The 22,541-nt window shown below is 49.6% G+C and overlaps 1 protein-coding gene across 8 annotated transcripts in view; it reads left to right on the top strand.

The window, feature by feature from the left end:
* ASTN2 (astrotactin 2) overlaps window positions 1-22,541 on the top strand; it is a 340,991-nt gene that overhangs the window by 292,133 nt on the left and 26,317 nt on the right. For 7 of the 8 annotated variants that reach the window (XM_083807091.1, XM_083807088.1, XM_083807089.1 and 4 more), the window contains one exon: window positions 15,039-15,180. In XM_083807091.1, the coding sequence (XP_083663217.1) occupies window positions 15,039-15,180 (142 nt within the window). Of the gene's footprint in view, window positions 1-15,038; window positions 15,181-18,130; window positions 18,484-22,541 lie in introns of those variants that run through there. The other variant, XM_083807093.1, reaches the window with a different exon arrangement.

Genomic DNA, 22,541 nt, shown 5'->3' with positions numbered 1-22,541 from the left:
CATTATGTCTAAATAAATATTAATAAGAAAAATGGAATAAGAGCTCATTGACAAATTCAGCAAATATTTGCCTCTGCCATCCCTTTCCAGCCACCTGGCTCCTGGAGGAAAGTTTTGCCCTTTCTCAGACCAGAGCTTTCAGGAAATAAACATTTGTTTTATTTTCTCAGAGGAGGAAAATGAAAATGGCATTATGGGGCCTGAAGCCCACATCTCCCATTTTGTGTGGCTGGAAGCAACTTCAAGCCACTAGCTTGAACAATGGCTTTTGTCTTTGCCTTCAAGTGACAAGCTATCACAGAACTGGCCGGGATGGGCTTGAATTACGATGAGGATTTCACCTTGAGGACCTGGAGTGTTTTTCCGCACCTTTGGAAGGACTATGTAGCCAAAAAAGCTCCCAGAATAGTCCGAGTCTTCCAGCCAATCTCTGCACTTGAAAAATTGAAGCCTTGGTTCTGACAGCCAGAAAGACTAAGGAGAAATAAAAGCAGGGATGGCAGCAGCATTAGCTCACGTGGGTGCAGCCAGCCATAGCCATCCCTGCTAGCAGAGCCCCAGAGCGTGGTCGCTGGAGGCAAACCGGGACGTGAGCTTTGTGCGAGGCTGCTCGAGGACATAGAGGGTGCAGGGCACCCTGACTTAAAAGTGTGACTTCAAGGGTCAGCTCTGTTTGGCTTGCTGGGTTTTGGTGTACTGACAGAAGCTGTGCTGGAAGGTGAGAAGAGAAAGTTGAGGAGGCTAAGACAGGCAGTTGTGTTGTTGGAGCACAGCTTCCCAGCTGGTCCCAGCCTTTTGGTCACGGTTGCGTTTGTTCCTGTTTTTTCTTTGGTTTCTGAATAGAAGAGGGGCTGGGGTAAACAAGCAGGGACAAGGAATAACAAGGTGGTGGCAGGTATGACGGTGAGTCGGGAAATGACAGTGAGTTAATTGTCAATGATTTATCTGCTGGGTAACTGGATGCCCTCGGGGAGAGGAAAGCCCATCAAGGGAGTCTGTGGGGCTCGGGGCAGCAGATCCTGTGAAATAGATGCTCTGAAAAGGTTTTTCTGGAGAAACACAAAATCCAGTGTCAGGGATGTTTTCTGGGTGTTGTTGGTGCTTTCTTGTGTTCATGCTGAGTAAAGCTGAAGGGCACCCAGCATGATTTTGAGCCAGATTCCCAGCTGGCACAAATTGCTTCATTCACATTGCCTTATCAGCAGAGCTCCTGTTCATCAGGGACCTTGGCTGTGCCACTGACACCTTTCTCTCTGGGTCTGCCTGTATTTCTCTCTCCTCTGAGGAAATGGTCTCTTGGTGTGGTCTTGCAGAAGTACAGCAGAAATGGCGATTCAAGCACTTGTGGTTATTCTCTGTGACAGAAGCATTGGGCTGTACAAGATGCTCAGTTTAGCTTAATAGCATTCTGCGGGGAGAAACATGCAGGAAAACCGAAAACACAAAAGCTCAAGAGGAGCCACCTTCTTCACAGCAATGGTAGAGGCAGTTCTTTACTCAACAGTAGTAAAGATCTCCTGCCTTCAGCTTACAGCCAAGTTACAAAGCCATTGGCAGGCAGCTCTGAATGTTTAAAAGCTCCCCATGTGCAGAGTTTGGGAATGCTGTTGCTGAGTTTCCCAGTCTGATGTGCACAGCTACTCACCTTGGGGGATGCTTGGGAGCACCGGAGCTGCACCGGCTCCCATCAGACATGGTAAGCGAGACCTCCCTGCGGGCTGCTGGGGTTCACTGTTATCCCACAAGCTCTTTGTGCCAGGTGGTGTGTTTTTCCTGGGTGGAATTGGCTAGTAAGTACAGGTCAAAGGGCCCCCATCTTGCCTGCCTACACTGGGTTAAAAGGCTGAAGAAGCTGAGAGACCCAGAGTGCAGCCTGGGTCTAACCAGGGAAATTGTTCAGCTCTGCCTCTGGGGAGATGAAGGCACGAGATGGTGGCTGGTCCTGGAGTGGGAGGCTGAGGTTCAGGAAGCCCTGTGGTGTTACCACCATCCACAGCACGTTGTGGCCAGCCTCGGTGGTCCTGTGCAAAGGTGGAGGATGCTCCGCATCACCTCTGGCTGCGGGCCAGCCGTGGGGCTTCACTCCAGGTGCTCGCTGGGCAGGAAGCGGACAGAAATCCTTCCTGGGATGCCACGTGGCGGCGTGCCTTAGCCCTCCATGGACGGAGCAGTGGATCCCGCCGCTCCGTTAACGAGACTGACTAATTATTTATTACAAAGGAGGTTGCAGGAATCTGGAGCGGAAACTGCTCCCCAGGCCAGCTAACTCACACCTAAGCATGCCAGGCTCCTTTCATAGCAAAGCACATGTCGGAGCAATCAGACCTGCTGCTGGGAGGCTCACGGGAGTGGGACCAAGGCTGTTTTATACATGTGTGTGAGCGTGTATATATATATATGTATAAAAAGTGTGTGTGTGTGTATATTTTACTATGTTAAGCTATAAACTGTATGGGTTAGGTATGAATTAGAACCTTATAAAATGTGTTTACTCATTCTGTGTAACTCAAAGCGGGGATTAAACAGTAGGAAAAACTGACCGGGAGAATTTTCCAAGCTGAAAAAGTTTTACAGCTCTCATTGTGAACTTGAGAGGGAGGATTTTTTTTTCTTTTTCTGTATTTAGTTTTTTTTTCAGAGCAAGTTTTTTGTCATTGAATTTTTATGGTTACCAGATAAAAGGAGGGGGTACAGCTGAGGAGGAAGGATGGACGGAGGAATAGCAGGAGAGGGTTCTGGCAGGCAGAGTCGTCCTTAGGCGTCTGAGCCTCATCCTCCTTTCCATCTCTTGTGACAGACAATGTGCTTTCTGTGCCAGTGGCATCCAGGAGGGCCTCCCCATGGCATGCCGTGCTCCTAAGCAGGCCCTGCTTTTCTCATCTCCTTGAAGGCATCTTTTATGGGGAAAACAGAATCCCATAATGCTGCTGCAATTGGAGGGAATGGGTGCAGGAAAGGCCAGCGGAAGCAGAGGCAGAAGGGAGGTGAGGCTCCGCTGAGCATCTCAGGCAGGGGAAGAAGAGAGGGAGGAGCAGGGAATGAGAATGGACTGAAGTCTTGCAGATGTTTTGTCACCCTCCTCTTAAAGAAAAGCTGGACAAAGCATCAGAGTAATAATTTTGCCATTATCAAGTGAATCATCCTGAGTCAGTTCCAGCTGAGCGCTGTTTGATGAAAAGCAAGGTGCATGCAACCCGGAACCGTTTCATTTCTTATTTCCTCCCCTCCTTGGACACAGCTTTCTTTCCCCACCCTTTGTTTGGTCTCTTCTACCTTCTAGTTCTTGCTTCGGTGAATCATCTCAGCCTTCAGGACTGGTGGCCCCTGTGCAGGGAGCAGTGCCTGACTCACTGCTCTCCTCTACATATTATTTCCACAGCCTTAGGAGGGTTGGGTTTTGGTCGTTGGGCTTTGGGTGTTGTAGTGTGTTTTGGGTTTTGTTTTTTTGTGGTTCTTTTTTCTTTTTTCTTTTTTTCCTCCACTTCACTTTATGAACATTTTCCAGGAGATCAGGGGAAGGGAGGGGGGAAGCGAGACAGAGAGGATTCGTTGTTTGGGTAATTTTCCCTACTGCTAAATGTCAACATCCTACGCCTGATGCTCAGGATAGGGAGTAGTGGGGCTTCTATTTCAGGCTGTGCAAGGGATGGGAGAGACTCACCTTATCTTCCTAACATGGCCCAAGCGATGTTTGGGTTCTATTTAGGGTTTTGAAGAAAAGAGGGAAGTGATAACCTCCCCATACGAGCTCCGGGTTGGCTACCTGGCACTGGCTTCCCTCATCAGCACAGATCCTGGAACAGCCCTGGAATCCATTTACCACTTGGCTTAATCCTGCTCTGCTTATTCAGGGAATCTGTCTTTTGTCGTCTGAGTTGAAAGACGTTGCACAGTTGCTGGCGATGACGTGTCTCCAGCTAACAGTCCTAGAGTGATCGGTGATCTGGGGGTGGGGAGCGTGCCCAGGTTCCTGCCTTTGCCAAGGACATGGAGGAGTCAAACAGCTTCTCCCACCATGGCAGGCCATGGTGAGATGGGTTCCTATGGACATCGTCCATCAGAGCTGTCCTGGCTAAGAGCAGCTCCCCTCTCCTGTGGATGCCAAGATTGATTTGTCTCGGTTTCTAGGAATTGGGACTTAAAATTCAGAGCAGAAGTCCTGCCTTCTGTGCCAGTGTCCTGCTGTGTGCTTGTGGCAGATATCCTCAGAGCCTGGGTTCTGCTTACTAATACAAAGAGGTTAATAGTCTTTCAGAGATGAAAGCCAGATATTAGAGATTAGAGATCTGGACTGGGGGGCTGGGTTCTAGCCCCAAACCTGCCTTTTGCCTGCTGTCTTGAAAAAGTAATTTCCTTTCTTTGCATTCTGGCTTCTTTGCCTGCTGCCTCTCCCTGCAGCTTTCTGCAGTGCAGGTGCATGTGGTAACAGAGCTCGTATCTTGGCCAAGGAATGTAAATGCTGCCACATTGTCAGAGGTATTCATGGCCTTTGTGAAGGCCATTGAGGTCTCTGAGTGTCGAGAGCCTTGTTGACGTATGTTTTGTCCTCAAGAAAACAAAATCAACTCAATTTAAGAAATAAGAGTTTATATTTTGTCCTTGTGAGCAGTGGGACCGTGCATTGATGCAATAGATCCTGTCTCACCTTGTGGTCGTAATGGAAAAGATGGAGTAATTGCTGATACAGTGGTAGTGCTGCTGAAGTAGACACCTTATGGTCAAGAGGTTCCCAGCTCTTTCTCCTCTTCATTGACTTGTCTTCTCTTGAATCAAAACTGTGAAGAAAAATGTTAAATTAATGATGATGAAATCAGTAAGTGAACAGTTTGTTCTTTGTGTTAAGGCAGTTGTGAGTGTACACGAGTCACCCAGGTATTCTTTGTTCAAGAACTGATGTCAGCTCTTGCATATGTTAGTCCTGACCGAGTGGGTGTTTTCTAGATCTTGGTCAGATAATTGCTTCTTTCCTGAGTTTTATCATGATAATGTTTGCCTTCTTCTGTGATACTTGCTTGGATAAATGGAAAGTTATGAAAAGAAGCACAGTGAAATGGCATGCCTTCTAGTCTGAATGTGAGGTAACTGAGCATATCTACAAAAATATTTAGATCTCACTGTGTTTTCACGGGGTTTAACCTCGGTACTGCAAACATGTCCATTAGTTTATCTGGCGCACGAGTGTAATGGGACAACTTGCATGAATAAAGCTAAACATGTGTAAATGTTTGCAAGATATGGGTCCATAATTCCTTGGAAATCATAGCAAACCAACTCTATTTTCATGTGCAGTGGTATTCTCCTATCCATCTTAGACGAGTGATCTGAAATATCTGTAATAATCATTATAGCATAGTTGTTCCAAATAGCTCACAGCCAGGATGCAGAAACTCAGCTAGTGTAAACTGTTATTGTTCCATTGACTTCAAGGGATCTACAGGAGATTTTATGAACTGAGGATCTGCCCCCACATTCTCAAATATTCAAAAGTGAGTATTAGGGCCAAGTAAGAGGTCTGCTTCCATGCAGGTCTGTCCATCAGGACCAATTTCTGTAAGTGTTCGTTGGCTCACAGGCTGCGGATCTGGCTGCAGTTGTGCATGCTGAATCCTTTTGAATGTACTGGTCCAAAGTCTTAGTGCTAATTCTTGGTGAATATCAGCATCTGTGCCTCTATTTAGAATAAATAGGACCAAGCAAATAATAGTTTACTTAAATTGATTGCCACTGCAGGTAGTGAATTTTGGTGTGTGGCTTGGTCCATATCCCAGTACTGAAGTGTAAGAAGGGACCAGGAGGAAGGATGGGAAACAGTGGCAATAAAGAAGAAATCTGCTGATCTCACAAGTCCAAAAAGTGCAAGAAGAATTGAAGCACAGACCAGCTGATGGCTTTTCAGCATAGGTTTGCAATAATATGATTTGACAAATCACCTAAGATAATCATCTTTGTAGAGGTTTATTGCACACTGAGTTTCTTTCCAGGAAATATTCTTTGCCCCTCCTGCTAGACTGGTATTTGAATCTAGTTGAGTGTGTGTGTGCATGTGCATATATGTTTAAGACCTCTCTAAAGGCTTGATCTTCAATTGGTACAAGTCAGCCAATGTGGTTCTGCAGGGTATTAAGGTTCTGGAGGTTTTGGTCATAAAGAATTGAAAAGAAAATTAATGGACTGCTCAGCAGAGCTGGAAATAAAGGACCAGACCCTGCTGCTTGGCAGGTGTCCCCTGCTTTCTTCATAGACCATAAAGTACAAGGCAAGTTAGGAAGACTGTGTAGTAGGCAAGTTTGTGTGTCAGAAATGGTATAGGAATATTGTTAGGGCCCACTTGGACTGGGCAGAATCACTGACCTTTATTTAGGAGGGCTCCCAGGATTGTCCTCTGATGTGCCTCGTGGCAAAAGCCGCTCCCTTTCATGGCTAGGTATTTTAATCACAGCAGCAAATGGAACCACCCAGTGTTGTGGGCTGGTGGAGTCCATCTCATTGGTGCTGTCTTTGTATCCGAAATTCGTCATTTTCAGACAGTAGCTTACAAACCCTTACTTTTTTTTCCTAGGAACCACGAGACAGCAGTAGTTTTGTGCATTAAAGGAGAAAGATAGAGTAGTTGTATTGGAAGGGACCTACGGAGATCATCAAGTCCAACTGCCTGACCACCTTAGAGCTAACCAAAAGTTTAAGCATATTGTTAAGGGCACTATCCAAACACCTCTTGAAAACTGACAGGCATGGGGCATCAACCACATCTCTAGCAAGCCTGTTCCAGTGTTTGACCGCCCTCACAGTACAGAAATGTTTCCTTACATCTAGTCTGGACCTCCCCTGGTGCAGCTTTGTGCTGTTCCCGTGCATCCTGTCATTGGCAGCCAGGGAGCAGAGGCCAGCACCTTCCTCTCCCCTTCCTCTCCTCAGGGGAGACATTGCAGCCAGCAATGAGGTCTCCTCTTGGCCTCCTTTTCTGCAGACTAGACAAGCCAAGTGTCCTCAGCCTCTGCTCATAGGACCTGCCTTCCAGCCCTTTTACTAGGCTTGTTGCCCTCCTCTAGATGCTTTCAAGCATATCTTGGATCCCAGAACTGCACCCATATTAAGGTGAGGTTCACCAACACTAAATATAATGGGAGAATCACCTCTCTTGACCAGCTGGCTATGCTGTGTTGAATGCACCCAAGATTGTGGTTTGCCCTCTTGGCTGCCAGGGCACACTGCTGGCTCATGTTGAGATGTTGTGAGGCTTTGTGTCTGTCTGTGGCATATCTGAAGCATTGGTTTGTGTGGTAGAAGAGTGGCTCTGGGGCTGCAGCAGGGCGGGTGGGCTTCTTGTTGAACGTAAGGCTCCATGCAGTCCCTAGATCTTTTGCAGACTGCTGACCATGGGCCTTGGGGACTCTGGACTGCTGGTCCATTGTTTAGAAAGCTCTCATTTAAAAGAAGCTAAAAATGAAAGGAAAACAAGAATAAGGGTGGGAACTAGATCTGTGGTGATAGATAAAATCTTCTCCCAGACAAGAATTATCTGAGGACAAAGCCCATGTCTTTGCTTTGTGTCTGCACAACTCCCAGCACAAATGGGTTCCCACTTTGCCTCGAAATCAAGTAACTGTTTCAGCATGCTGTGGAGCCCAGAACTAACTCCCAGGGAATACGTACATCCAGTTGGACTCTCCACCATGCTAATGTGAGTACGCGGCTTTGAGATTGGAACTGGCTCATGTCTGGATGGCTCTGAGCATAGCAGAGTCAGCTTGTGTCTGGCTGTGGTTGACCCTTAGCAGCCCAGTGAACCCTGAGAAATACTGGAGGGCTCACAGCACAGAATGAAATGCATTAATTCTCATTCTCCTCCGACAGCATGCTGCCTTGGGGGAGATGGAGGAGGCGATGCATTTTTACATGAGTTGAAGCAGTTTTTCCAAGGTCTTAGATACTGACTGTGAAAGAACAGTGGTAAGCAGTATCTGCGGAGGTACAGGAGCAGTGAGACCCATTGATGACCCTAAAAGAAGAATACACTCATGATTAGCCTTGTGCATCATGTTTTTAGAACATAGCAGCCCATCCTTCAGTTCCATGTGGTTGCTTCGCATGCAGAGTTGTAGCCCAGGAGAGCACCAGCGAAGCCATCCAAGAGCCTGTTGTGGCACTGGAACACAACTTTTGCTCTTAGCTCAGCTAAAATGCTGCTCCTTAAATCCAGACAAATGCAGTCTTCCATCAGCAGAGGAACGGGGAAGTTCAGAGGAGAGCCTTTCATCATTCTTAATGTATCTAGTAATGCACAGATGTATGAAGCATAGAAGTTCCCCCCAAATTCATAACCTAAGTAAGGTGAAGTCATTCAGAGAAGTGCTACAATTTGCACCTTCGTACAAGTTAGTAAGTGATGCACAAACTGTGCCTGAATTTGCACAGAATGATTACAAGCTCTTCCATTTCAGCCTAGACAACTTGTGCCCAGCCAGAGAGATTCCTGATGTGTCTTTGAGAGAAGTCACAACAAAGACATGACTTCAGAGGCTGCAGGCTTTTTGGGCGTGGGGGTTTAGGCACGCTCCATGTAACACGGGAGGACAGCATGCGTGGGTGCTCCCACAATGTTGGCAGAAAATGTTTAAGTAATAACTAGGCCTTTTTATTTCTTTTATAATCTGGCAAGCCATGCAGAGAAGGAGGTTTTGACATCCTTCCACTAGGATCAGTGGGGACGGTTTGCTTTTAATGATCTCTTAGGCAGAGAGACCGACCATCTGCTGTTGCAAATCGGAGCAGCTCAATTGCCTAAAGTTACGTTACACTAATTTAAATCAGCCCATCATCTCCAAGACAAACCACCTATCGCTGCCTTCCCCCACCAAGAGCCAGACTCAGAGCACATCCAAGCCAGGTAGAGCCTTGTTGTGAAGGAGCAGCCCCTGCAGCCCTGCTCCCCATCCACCGGCCCAAAAGCCGGTCCAGGCCTTCTGCTCACAGCCCTCCTTTGATCCTCCCTCTTGAGAGGCAGAGCCCCGGAGGAAGAAGCGTGTGCGAGGAGGACCCCCAAAAAGCGACAAATTTGGCGGGCTCAGCATGCCATTTGTTTCCTCATTTCAGGAAACAAAACCTGGCAAAAGCAAAGTGGAGTAGGACCTCTTTTTCCATCTGCTTTGCTGGCATTGCTCCGGAGGTCACTGCCGGGGACGGAAGTCCTCACTGGGCCCCATCTGCCTTCCCTGGGCTTCCTCGTTCATGCCCACTTGGGCCTCTGACATTCTACTCTGTTTTTCTTTCCTTGAAAATGGATAGGGAATTGGGAGCCGCTGTGCAGGAACGCGCCTGTTCCCCATTACAGCTCCACCGGGGCTGTAACACGATCGTGCCTGCTCCATACCCACACAGATATTTATTTATCCATACAGGCTTTCTCCTTGTTTTCATTAAGTTAGGCAGAAAAGGTTAATCTTTCTTCTGCTAAAGCTTCAAAACCAACCAAGCTAAATAAAATATGATTTCTTTCATTTCTTTTCTAAAGGACACTCTCTTTTTCTTTTTTTTTCTTAAGTACCAGAATGAGGTCACAGTCAGAGATGCCACAAGAGTAAATTGAAAACAGGTTGAAAAAAAGCAAAAGGGAGAAAGACAGAGAGAGAAAACCACAATCAGAGGAAAGTGACTGGTAACGTTGCAGGGTTGGTTTAATCCAGTCTAGTAAAGAAGCTGTCAAGAAGGAGACGTTGGTGCCTTCCCACTTTCGCCTTCATGCTCTTTCTAGGAATCTCCAAAGCAAATTGCAGCAGAGGTCTCCTCTCTTCTTCTCTTCCCCTTTGATTTGCAGCACCTGGGTTTCATTCAGGCTGCTCTCCATGTAGGGATGCAGCCTGAAGGTGCGGGAACGCCTCTGAAGGTCCCAGAGCTTCCTTTTGCTCCTCTAACCTTACCAAGTCTCCTGGCCTCGCTCTCTTGTTTAGTCTGGTTGAGCTCGATGCTGTAACTCCGTTGTCTTTGGTGGGATAGTTGGTAAGTGATTCATCCTGCGTGCTGTCCGTGACTGCTGGGCGCTGGCACGGATCGCGGTGGAAGGACCGAAGCAGACTGAGACTGCGGGATGCTGTGAGCGAGGGGCCTGAGCCCCCTCCTGCCTCTGGTTTTGTTCCTTGGTCCCCATTCCCGCCCCTCTTAGCCCCCAGGGACTAGAAATAAGCTACTTCAAGAGCACATCACCAGCTCAGCCTTGCCGACCGACAGCTGGCTCAGGGATGTCCTCCACCAGAGCAGACATCAGGTTGGGTTCTCCATTATCTCTCCCAGAACCATCACCGCCGAGCTGATCTACATGCCTTGGGGTGGGCAGCCTTGGGCCAGGGGCTGCAAAGCTTCGCGAAATAGGTGAAGCAAGCCCCCCCCCCCCAGCAAGTTCCAAGCATGCTGTTATTTTCCTCTGTTTTAGGGAGAGCTCTGACTCACCATGACACCAGAGTTAGTGTAAGATACGTGTTTACAAGACCAAAAAAGTGGAGGTTTGCCAAACCCCACAGCCCTGTCTGCGGAAGAGGCCGAGGCTACAGCGCGGGGCTGCGGTGGCGAGCGAAGGGAAATGGCACCTGGGGAGAGCTGTGACTTTCTGACCGTCACCAGCAGAGCGGAGACTGGCTTCCAAAAGCTGCCTGGGCAATCAGATGGTTTGGGACCCACCAGTCATGGGAAGGCAATGGCATGGAAATTAGGGGGAAGACAGTCTGGGAGGGATTTGGTGTACGGTTAGGAGAGCAGTGTCCCATTGCTCCATTGCCTGTAGCCTGGGGCTCTGTGAGCAGCACTTACCATAGCCGTGTTGAGCTCTGGTCTGGATTTCTTGCTACTGAGAAGTGAACATAGGTGAGGCATCCTCACAGGAACTGGTCATTTGTCCTTGATATCTGTAAAAGCCTATTGCTTTAGTTAGCGTGACATCAATTATTTATTACTATTAATGAAGGACACAGATGGCTGTCTGGTCAATAAAATATCTCCTACTCCATGGAGATGATCTACTTAGCTATCATTTACTCTGCAGAGAATCTTTGGATTCTTACTGAAATTTAATAACACGAGCAAAGATACTACAGCAATCTAGGTCTGTGCTTCGGGGCTGCTCTGGGAGGCTGAAATCCTTCTTTATATTTGCTGGCAGGGTGTGTGAGAACACACGCCCAGACGGGAAAGAGAAGCCCCGTTGCTTTCCATCACAAGCTACTTATCCATATAATCCCTTTTATAAAATGATCAAACTCCATCTTAAGAGGTAGTTAGGTTATTTGTCCTTCTCAGGAGTCGACCATCTATTCATATCCAATTTACTTTCTTGTGCCATTACTGCCCATTAGCCTAAATATTTAGTTTCCATCTGAGTGCCTGCCCCGTTGATGTATTCACAGAACCAGCTCTCTCTTCTTGGCCTTTTTATGTCTCTGCTTGTATGGTAAACTTGTGCCTTTTGTTATTCCCCTATGAAGCCTTCTCCCTTGCTTTTCCTTTACCTTGTTGGTGAGCACAGCTGAGCAAAGCTCTCCAGCTGGGCACTCGTCAGGGATCTGTGCAGCCAGGTCAGCGTTCCTCTATTGCTGCAACATCCCAGCACCAATCTTGCTTGGTAGGGCTACATTCGTGGTCCGCCATCCTCTTGCCTTAGTTGCATCCAACTACAAGCCCCCAGCCTAAATCTAGGGAATAACGTCATTTTTGGTCCCAGGGGAAGCTTAGGAAATCTCCCTTCAGCTGCTCACAGAGCACCACGGACTGAACAAAGAGACTTTCTTGTCTGAGGTGAACAAAGCTGCCATGTGCTGTTTCACCTGTGGGAGAGCACGAGAGGGCAGCTCTCTGCACTTGTTGTGGGATGGCCGATGGCTCTGGGCACTCGATTTGTCCCTGGGCTGTCCCTTACCTGACCCCACATCTGCTCTCCCCAGTCCATGCAGTCTGGCACCAGCCGCAATCTTACTGCTGCTTATACAGGTGCAGGAATACTGCCAGCCTTGGCTTTCAGCACCTTTGTTAGCATCTGTTTTGCTATTTTTGTAACCACCTCTTTGCTTTTGTTGAACTGTAGCAGGACCAGCAAGAGAGGGAAGTTCCCCAGAGGCTCAGGACTGAACACAAAGCAACCTCTCGCTGTTGAGATTTTATTGCGGGGGTTTCGGTTTAAGCCAGGTTGACACCACATTGTTAGCCCCCATGAGCTTTGCTCCACAGCCTCCAAAGACGCCTGTAGCACAGGACCTGAGAAAGGTACCTGCAGAAACTTGCAGACCTCTGGTTACCCCGTGGCCCGTGGGGCTACACTGGGAGAGGGAGGTGGGTGCAAGGGCGTGCTGTTGGTTTCTGTCCTCTTGGCTACGTGAAATTGGGAATATGCTCTAGGGATTTGGAGCTGCTTTTTTGGTTTTATTCTGTCTTTTAATGTTTAAAAAAAAAATGTCCTGAGGAAAGGCTGCTGGGAAGGACTTGGGGATTGACACTTTCTCATCCTTGGCTTGTGAGATTCCCTGCAGGGCAGCGACTGACCTCCCTGCGCTCTCTGATGCAAGCATTATTTTTACCCTGGTGTCTCACTCCAGATGGAGGCTGTTTCAGAAGTTCTCACCTAGACACAACCACATTTCTCTGAAACCCTGCAGCTACGGAACAGTGTTTCAAATCGATAGCAGGGGAGCGTTGGCTCTCCGGCACGCTAGAGTGAAGAGCGTGTCCAAGCACTGGGAACTGCAGCGCAGGAGCACACACGCACATACGGTCCTTACGACACATCCCACGTCATCCCAGCCCCAAACTCCTGCCAGCTTTCCCTGAGGCATTTGCCTGCCTGCATGAAGGCAGGGAAAGCTTCAGCTTGTCAGTGCGGCTCCAAATAGCAAAGCTGTCAGGGAGAAAGGTCCCTGGGACCGGCCTGATGTCTGCTCGGAGATGGATGGCACCAGCCCGCAAAGAGTGAGGTCCAAACGAAGCAAGAAATGAGGTGAAGAAGGTGCAGTAATGAAAAGACAACAAAATGAAACAAACACTGACATCTTCAGCAATGGTGTAGGAGCTGCCAGATGGGCTTGACCCAGAGGCTGTCTAGACTGCTTCGTACGGTGGCCAGTTCTGGAGGAAGGTGCGAGATGCCCACAGCAGGCACCCATGGGATGGTCTGCCCCCCATGAAGTTTCTTCCTGGTCAAAAGAGAGGTTGCTTGAGGTCTGAAGAGGCTTAAAGGTCTTTCCATAGTTCAGCAGCACAATCTGGTGCTGCTTTCTCGTTACGTGTTTGTGATTCATCAGTCACGGCAGTGTTTGTCCTCAGTGACTTCTGGGGACAGGGAGTTCCCCTGTCCAACCCGCTGTCGTATGAGAAGGGATGGAAATTAACACTGGAAATGTGCAGTAGGGTTTTGTTTGTTTGTTTAAACCATAAACCCAGAGCTAAGGGACTTGCTCAAGGCCATTCAGCGCTCACAACTTCCAAGCAGCAATTTTACGGCTGCCAACCCAACCTGCCCGCGGAATTGACCTGGGCTTTGGTACAGCCCCGGCTCTGGTAGCCAGGGTAAACTGCAGAGACTGGTGACAGGGCTGCCTGAAAAACGTTTGGAAAGAACAAGTCGTGCTGGGAGCATTAAAATGAATAATTAAGGCTTGGATTCCTTTAGGGAGGAAAAGAATTTATTGCTGCTCTTTTCTCTAGCCAAGGGGGACATTTGTTACTGAATTGTGTATCTTGAGACGATGCAAATGCGGCTTGGGGGGGCTGGAGAGGAGAGGATTTTTTCTTCTACCTGGGTAATCTGGCTGCACAACGAGGTGGCCCGGGCTGGGTGTACCAGTGGGATATTTCTTACGGTCTGTACCAATAAACTAGACTTGCGTTTCATTTCAGTAGTCCTCAGTTAATTTTGCTTGTAGAAGAAGGAAGAAAGAAATATGCTGAGAGGGGAATTCTTCTCCTTTCTCCGCTGCGGTGTCTTGACATTTCCACGTGCACGAGGTGCCCAGCGCAGCGACCTGGGTCCAGCTGTGCTGATTGCAGCAGCCCTTGCCCCGAATCCCGTCTGTGGGAGTGAGGGCATGACCAGGACAGCTGCTTGGTTTTTTTTTGTTTTTTTTTTTACCGCTGGTACCTTGAGCTGGTGTAAAATGGGAATTGAAAGCAATGGGCTCCAACCGCCCGACAGCTTCCCCCGTGCAAGGAGCCAGCAACTTGCACAGCAGTGGATAATCAGGTCCAAAAAGCTTAATAAATGGGACATTTTCAGTTTCAGCTGGGTCATGATCTAAGTGTTTAATAAGCTTTATAAAGCAGGAGACCAAAAAAAAAAAAAAAGTCTTTCAGCAGTTTTTTTATTGTTATTATTTTTCTTTGAGTGCTTGTAAAGGGGTGAATGTCCTTCAGTGCGGCTGAGCCGAGGGCTGCAGCAATCAGCTGCAGGAGCCAGCGGAGTGCACATGAAAGGGAATGCAAAGCTACCGATTTTCATCGAATGAATAAAAAAATAAACAGCACATTGAAAGCAATTACATCCACGCTCTATAAATGTCTCCTTTCTGATAACCTAACGTAGCAGAAACATATTTCACCATGACAGGTAATTTTTGAAAAAAGACCGTCTCCTTTTTGAGAACTGAAGGCGCTATTAGGGCAGGACAGAGCTATTTCGTGTGGGTGCCCGTGGTGTTCTGGGAACCCAGAGCCCACCCTTGGGTGGTGGTCCCACACATGGTGTCTGCAGTGAGCCCACACGTTGCCCGTGTGTGCTGTGAATGCACTTTTCTGCTGTCCAAGCTATGACTTAGCACTGGCCACAGTTCTTGCTGTGGATCCCTGTTGCAGCTGATGGCCTGTGTGTGTTTTCTGCTTGCTTTTTCCCCAGGTGGCGTTCTCCGTACAGGCTCGTGGTCATTCCTTCCAGCCACAGCCAGCTGGACTTTGTTGCTTGCCCTTAAGCCTGTGCTTCATAGGGGTGTTCCTGCGTTATTTTGTCAGTGGCCTGCAATAATTGGCATCTGTATTGATGTTTTGCTCCTTCTCATCTCTTTGCTCTCCAGGAGAATCCTTGAGCTTCGCAGATGATTTGCTTTCCGGCCTTGCAACGTCCTGTGTGGCAGCTGGTAGGAGCCACGGAGACGTCCCCGAAACCAGCCTCTATTCGGTTATTTTCAAATGCCTGGAACCAGATGGTCTGTACAAGTAAGGAGGGTCATGTGGGGAGGTGCTGGGGGCAAGGGGGGATCTCCAATAGAGTTATTTAATTGTTATTTATCTTTTTGGTCAGTACTGTGTTACACCAGACACTGGACAAATGATGAGACTGTTGTTTTGGGTGTTAGGCTCAAACAGTGAAATGCAGAAACAGCGTCTGCCAGTATGGCACTGGAGGCACTGGTTGTCTGTGGGAGACCCCACCGAAATAACTCACGTTTCCAGCGTGACGGGCTTCCAGGTCCATGCCTGGTGGGGTAGGGCTGTCTCACACGGACAAACTGAGCTAATGTGCTCAGATGGCAGCAAGCTGCCCACCCTGGCCAAATTCCGGGTGGACAAAGATGGCCGGAAGGTTGTAGGTGTGGGAGGTGTTGTTCGCATCGGTTGCTGTTTTTATCAGTAGGGCTCATAGAACAGATCAGAGATGCCCCAAATGCATCTGCCCGCCATTCAGTCGGTTATGTTGGGTTGCTTGTTCACATCTGTGCTGATATTCTTCTTCACTTGACTCTTCTGAGGTAATGCCTTTGAGAAAATGGGATTGGATTTTCTGTTTGAACCCTGTGGAGTAGCTTGTGTCCAAAGTAAGTGGAAAGTTTCAGCATCCAATTATTGTCTTCTGTGTCGATATAGTTTGGAGGGGGTCTGGTCAAGAGGGTAGGAATGAGCTTCCATAGGAATGGAGAGCACATGGAGGCGGATTGAAGGCAGGAACATGAAGGAGCGGAGGAGGCAGGGCAGAGCCATGACACAGGCACAGCAGTATGACCCCCTTATATTTTTATTCCCACCAGAAAAGGACAGAGGAGGCTCAGCAGGTGCTCCATTCAAGCACCCCCTGTTTCACTGTTGACTGCCCCAGCCAGAGCAGCCCTTGGTATGACGAGGATTTTTGCTCTCTGTCTCAGAGGCCCCAAAATGCAGAAGCAGATGGGGAGGGAGCTGCCCACCCTGCAGCACTTCTGCTCCCGGGTCCAAGGGCGGCATGCAGCCCTCTGCCATCGGGCACAGGGACGGGGAGCTGAGATCTTCAGACCCTTCTTCCTCCCGTGTACTCTCTAGAAATGGCGTCCTTTGTCCTATGAGGGATGGCAGGAGTCAGGAGAGTCAGAGAAGGAGAGAGGGGGAGAGAGAGAAGGTGAGGAGATGAAGGAGAGATGCAGTAAGCAAGAGAGAAACACCCAGGGCTTAATGTCAGAGAGACTGTAATAATTAAAACACATTTCGTAGTGAGTAATGAAACTTTTTATGGGACCACAAAAGCAGTTAAAGCGAGAGCTGGCAAATGGTCTGTCAGCGAGAACTTTTTAAGATCTTGATTAATACTTCCCTTTGCCTCCCCCTCCACCACCCCCCAGTTAAGTATGCTGACAGCCTCCAAAAACGGAGCAGTCTTTATTACGCATCTCTCGAGCAGGGCCGTGTCCAGGAGCGGGCTCCAAGTGATACCTCTTGCCATTTAATCATTTGAAATGTTTTCTCGTTAAATATATATAACGCGTAAATATAATTATTAATATCACTGGAAACTGGGCTGCCCTGAAAAGGTGCCAAGGAGATCCTGGAACAACCGCAGAGCTTGCTAATAACCCGCCGCCCGTAAAATCGGTCGGTTGTGAGCTATTGGCAGTTCGGCTTACGCTGCCAGGGCGCTGGGCACGGGGAGAGCTGCTGGGTTCGATGGGGAGGCTGCTGCCGAGGTGAAGGCACGGAGCTGGGAGCCAGAAGGTCTGGCTGTTCGGCAGCCCGGGCTGCCAGATCATCTTCCCCATCTGCTGGGCAGGGATAATTGCACTCACCCGTCTCTTCAGGGGCTCCGTGATCTAATTCCCGATGTCTGTAAAGGGCCAGGAGAACCTTGGGTGGGAGGCGTGAGGCTTTGTCCGGGGTTGTGTCATCCCTTCGGCCAAAGCCAGGCTTCTGCTCCGTGGTCTTGCGTCACATCGCCGCAGCGGGGGGAAGCAGAGGTCGGCGGTGCCCCGCGCCCCAGGGTGGCTGTGGGCAGCTCCTGGTGCCCCTGGGTGGGGGACAGCAGCTCTCCGCGGGGAGCCGCTGCTGCATGCAGCCCTCAAGCATCCGTCCCTTGGCACCGAGGAGCTTCGGACCTGGTGCTCCCGTGGGGACAGGACGGGGGTGACGCACGGCGCTGGCTCTGTCCATCGGCTAATGCTCAGCAGGGCTTGGCGCACCCTTCGCAGGGCTGCACGCACTGACATGCACTTGTACGGGGACGTGTCCATGCTGGCACGTGTGGGGCACAGACCTGCTGTCCTAGGAACCCAAAAAACCTGCACACGCACACTGCAGCACACCTTGCTCAGCATCTGCTGCTGCACATGCCAGCACACCTGCGGGGACCGATGGTCCACTGCTCACCGTGTTCGCACACGCTACCGCGGGTGCATCCATATCCAGCACACACGCGTCTGCTCCAGCCCGGGACCCAACCAGCACATGTTTACTTAGCATCTGTGCATTCTCAGATACATAAGTACACACATTAAATATTCCTCTGTTCAGATGTCCATACAGTTGCGACACAGCGTGAAGAAAGCCAGAACAGTGAAATGTGAGGCTAACACTCTGTTCTGAGCCCGCGCGGACATAACAACAACAGAAGCACGGGCACGGGGTCACTCCTTAAATTGAATTTCTTCTGCTTGTTTCGTTTGTTTCTGTGGAAAAAATAGCTATGCTGGAAGGCCCCGAGCTGCTATAATCCTGGTTATAGCAACTCGGCAGGGACCTGTGCTTTTCTCCAGGCTGGTAGGTGAGCACACAGACCCTGCAGCATCGGAGCTCTTCAAAAGGAAATGCTTTTGCTTGTTGGGGAGTCTGAGGGTATCACGCAAACTGAGGAGAGGAGACTGTGAGATCATGGGAGTCTCTTCTGCTTTGTAAATGTGTCTGACATCCTGTCCCTTTTCTTCTCTAGTACCTACGGCAATTTCACTGCTGTTGGCCACTCATTTGGCGGATTACCAGCCTGAGATCAAAGCTGGGCTTGAGCATGAAAAACAAAACCCAAAAATGCTCTACAAACAAGCAAATAAACAGTCTGATGGATTCCTCTGCTTTTGAGACTTCTGTAATTTCAAAACATAAACTAACAAAAGGAGAACTAATTTCTTTGTCCTTTGCAGTTTCAGCCTGATGAAAATATGTTGCCTGTCAGCACTTTTCTTTCCCCTGCCTGTAGTACGTAGGGCTGAGATTCCAGTCCCTGCACAGAGGGTTTTCCACAGGAAAGTAGTGCGTTTCAACAAAGATGTGTGTATTGGCTGGTGTACAAATGTGGGCACTCCTGCTGGTCCCACAGGTGGGGGTGCCCATGCTTGGGATCCGTGCTACAGTCACATAGAATCATAGAATCATCATAGAATATCCCGAGTTGGAAGGGACCCATAAGGATCATCAAGTCCAATTCCTGGCACCGCACAGGTCTGCCCAAAAGTTTAGACCATGTGGCTAAGTGCACAGTCCAATCTCTTAAATTCAGACAGGCTTGGTGCAGTGACTAGTGACTTGTGCAGTGGGCACATGAATGCCTTCACGTACACACACACGGGGTACCTCTGATGGACTTTGAAGAATGACAAGTTTGGTTCAAGCTCTTAAAAATCAAAGGCTTATAATCCTTGCAGAACGCCTCACGGGTCTGGGGATCCTTCTCCCCCTCCGCTCAGCTGGACCAGAGACAGTCCACCAAGCCGCCTTCCAGGTGGATCTGGAAGAGGATGGGGTGAGGAAGGCAGAGGGAGAGATGTCTCTGTGTCTGTTCACTGCTGGGCTGGTGCGGGCCAGCCAGTCGTGTCAGAGGTTAATGCCAATCAGACCGATGGTTTGGGAGCTTGGGAGCATCGCTCTGTGACAGGCAATTCGTGGTGCATCAAGTCCCAAGTGCCAGGTGGGAGAAGGGGCTCTGGCTTGTTTTGGAGGTCAAATCCAGCCTGGAGGACTGACCCAGTGTAGCTCGTGACCCTCACGTAGCTCACCACCCTACAAACCCAACTGCTCTCTTTGCTGCTGAGACAGAGGCTTCCCTTGTGCATCCCGTAGCCTCCCTGAGCCTTCAGCCTGGCTCATCCACCTCGGCTTCTCATCCCATCATTCTCCAAGCTCCTGGGGATGTGTCATTGCTGAGCTGTACCTGATCGGCTGCCTGAACGCAGCTCTGCCAGCCCAGCACGTTCCTTTCAGATATGTGGGGATACACCAAGAGCTGGGAGCCAAAAATGGAAATTTTGGAAAGGGAAACGAAAACCCCCTCCAGCTCCTTATGGAGCTGTAGTGCAAACACACCAACCTCTTCCCTGTGCCACAGATACTATAATTATAGATTAGATTAAATCCCAATGTTTCACTTTATTTACATTCCTGACCTAGCCTATTCATTTCCGGTGTTTGTGCCAAGAATCAGCACAAAATTTACTGGAAATAATATGGAAGTCATCAGGATCCCTTCCAGAGCCTTTCCTTGGAGTGTGTTCATGTGCTGAGAAGGAGCCTCCAATTTGCCTTCCCTTTGCTGGCCCACGTAGAGCTTCCCCAGGGTGATCCCGAACCAGCCCAAAGGCTCTGGCAGAGCGAGTTTTGGGAGCGGTGGGAAGGTGGGAACTCCTTCCCATGGGATGGTCAGGCCCTTCCATGGGATGAAAGTGGATTTAGGGCTCAGACCACCACCAGCCACAGCCAAGACCAAGTCCTGTGAAGCCAGCATCAGTGCCTGTTGGGCCACCTCCCGCATGGCCAGGCTTAGCCTCTGTCATCGTGTGCTGCCCAACAGTGAAAATACTTTTTTTTTTTTTTTTTTGCCGAGCTTAAGGAAAGAAGCAAGTGGTTGAATAGGGGAACCTGTTGTAGCACTGAGCATTGCAATTCAACGAGCTGAACACGCTAAGGGAACTGGCTCGGAGCGAGGCTGATTAATGTTGACTGACCTCTGCCTTATGCAGAGTTGGGATAAAAAGTGGAATGGAAACCCTTGGTGCTCAAGTGTCTGCTAATGCTGGCAACGGTCCGCCGCTCCTTATATGATACTAATTGTTATTGTTGGTCTTCCGTCAGGAAGACACATGAATGAGCACTGGAGAAATCGGAGACAGATCCCAACTAGCTCAGTGGCATGGGTTAAAACACATCTGTTACAGCCCTTGGCTGAGGCCCCTGTGTGCACAGGAGCTGTGCTGCTTCATTGAATCCACCTCTGCTGTTCCACATGCGTTCCAGCTTCCTGAAGTTGAGCAGTGCATGGCTGCAGTTTCTTCTCAGGCGCTCCTGGCTTGCAGAAGCTCAAACAAGGCAAGTCTGGAGTTGAACAAGTGTTTGCTAAATCCCAGCCTCTGACTGCAGGCTCCTCCTTCCTCAGCAGTTCGGGATTGCTTCAGAACGAGGGTGCCGCAGTGCTGGTTTGGATGTGTGGTTGTTTTTGCTGAAGTGAGCCCAGCACCGAGCTGTCTGGACCCATCTGGGCTCTGTGCAGTGGAGGTGGATTGGCCCCAAGAAAGACAGTCTGTTGGGAGGACAGGGTCAGCAGAGGGAGGAGATAGTCTCACTGCTGAGATTAATAAAATCCCATGCATGTTGGGCTCTTGCTTCCAACATGGGTTACTTTTCTCAGCGCCCTACATAGAAGTGCACACATATGGAAGCCATGGAAGATATCCCTGCTTTCATCATGGCCAGTCAAGGTGCAGGAGGCTCTTCCCAGCTTGGCCATCTGCTCCACTGAGTGATGCAAGCAGGTCACTTTGTCTCATCTCCATCTCTTTGTCTGCCCCCTTGGTCTGTAAGCTCAGGTTGTAAGTTGCCTCTCACCATTTCTGCGTACGGCCCAGCCTGGGTGACTCAGAGCAGGGCCTCCAGGTGCTACTGCAATATTGCTGTGCTGACCGTTTGCCATCGCCGTTCTGAAAGTTGGGTTCGTGCCTGCATCCTCCTTCAGATCTGTCTCCTACCAGCATCCAGCCACCTGGGACACATCTGGCACCAGGAGGTGTCTTTCCACTGACCTCAGCGGAGCCTTCCTCCCCAGGAGCTGCCAAGTGCATGAGCATCTCCTGCCTTTTTGCCGGACAGGCCAAGTTATCCTCCCCAAATCCTCTGCTTCTGCTCCTGCCTCGTGCCACAGAGAGAAACAGAACAGCCTTTGTTGCCTTCCACAACCAGCTCCTCCCCACCCTTTCCTCCGGACGTCCGGATTGAAATAACATTCTTGGTGGTTTTGTTCTGAAATCTCCTGGCACCCGAGCTTCAACCCTGGCTGGGTCCCGGCCCGGCTGCATTGCTCCTTTGGGGCGGCGGGAGGAAGGCAGGCGGTGGGGAGGAGGAGGAGGCACGGCCGGATGGTTGGGGAGGGTATTGCAGCGGGGGGAGCGTGCAAATGGAGGATTCTTCCTGGCAGCGATGGTGGGGTGGAGAGGAGGGGTTCGGCCTGTTCATCTGCTGGTAGACAAATGGACCTTTGCAGTTCCACCTCTTCCCCATCACAAATTTACACCCCCCTTGCAATCATGGACTTGGAGAGTATTTTTACCTCTGTGTGTGCAGAAACCTGAACTAACATAGATCGGTCCAAGTTTTATCTCATTGACTAATGGCAGAGCAAGTACAAGAGACACAATATAAATATCAGCACAGATATTGCTGGCTTTGATTTCCCTCTAAGCTACCAAAAGCTGCACTGTGCTGTGGCGCTGGAGTCATTTGTTTTGTTCTTCAGTTCTCCACGTCACAGAGCACCTTTTTTTCTGAAGGCTGGAAAGCTGGGGACCATGGTGATTCGATTCTTAGAGCAGCACTGGGTTTTGAACCCTTTCAGGACACAAGGATTTCACTGCTTGCAGGGGGTATTCCTTTTATCTGGTAGGGGAAAGTGGGTCAGGAGAAGGACAAGTGGCTTTGTTCTCCATTTCCTAGCTGGGGAAGCTGAGGCAGGGAGCAGTGATGTGACATGCCTGAAGCTTTCCTCAAGCTGGGTCTGACCGTCGAGGTGAGGGGTGTCCTCACTCAACTTCACCCGAGCCCCACTTCAGGCTGCACTTCAGAGAGCTGCTTCTTGAGCCAGGGACTGTGCAACACCTCCTGCTCAAAAGTGGGCCCTCCTCTTCCGAATTTCCTTGGGCGGGCTGGGCAGTAGATACCTGAGAGATGACATTAGGGAAGTCGAGGCATGCCCTTGAGATCTCCGCAGAGCCATTTCTTGTCTCGCACTCTCCCTTCTCTTGTTCTTGCTCTCTGTGTGTTTTCCTCCCTAGCGAAGCCGATCTGGCATCAGGGTGACTTCTTTGCACAGTGACAGAGGCAGCGGGCGGTGCCGCTTTGCCAGCTGGAGTTCCCCCTGCTGC

This window comes from Anser anser (assembly GCF_964211835.1).
Source record: "Anser anser genome assembly, chromosome: 21".
NCBI lineage: Eukaryota > Metazoa > Chordata > Aves > Anseriformes > Anatidae > Anser > Anser anser.
Note: the sequence above shows the minus strand (reverse complement) of the source record. Positions and strands in the feature narration are given on the sequence as shown.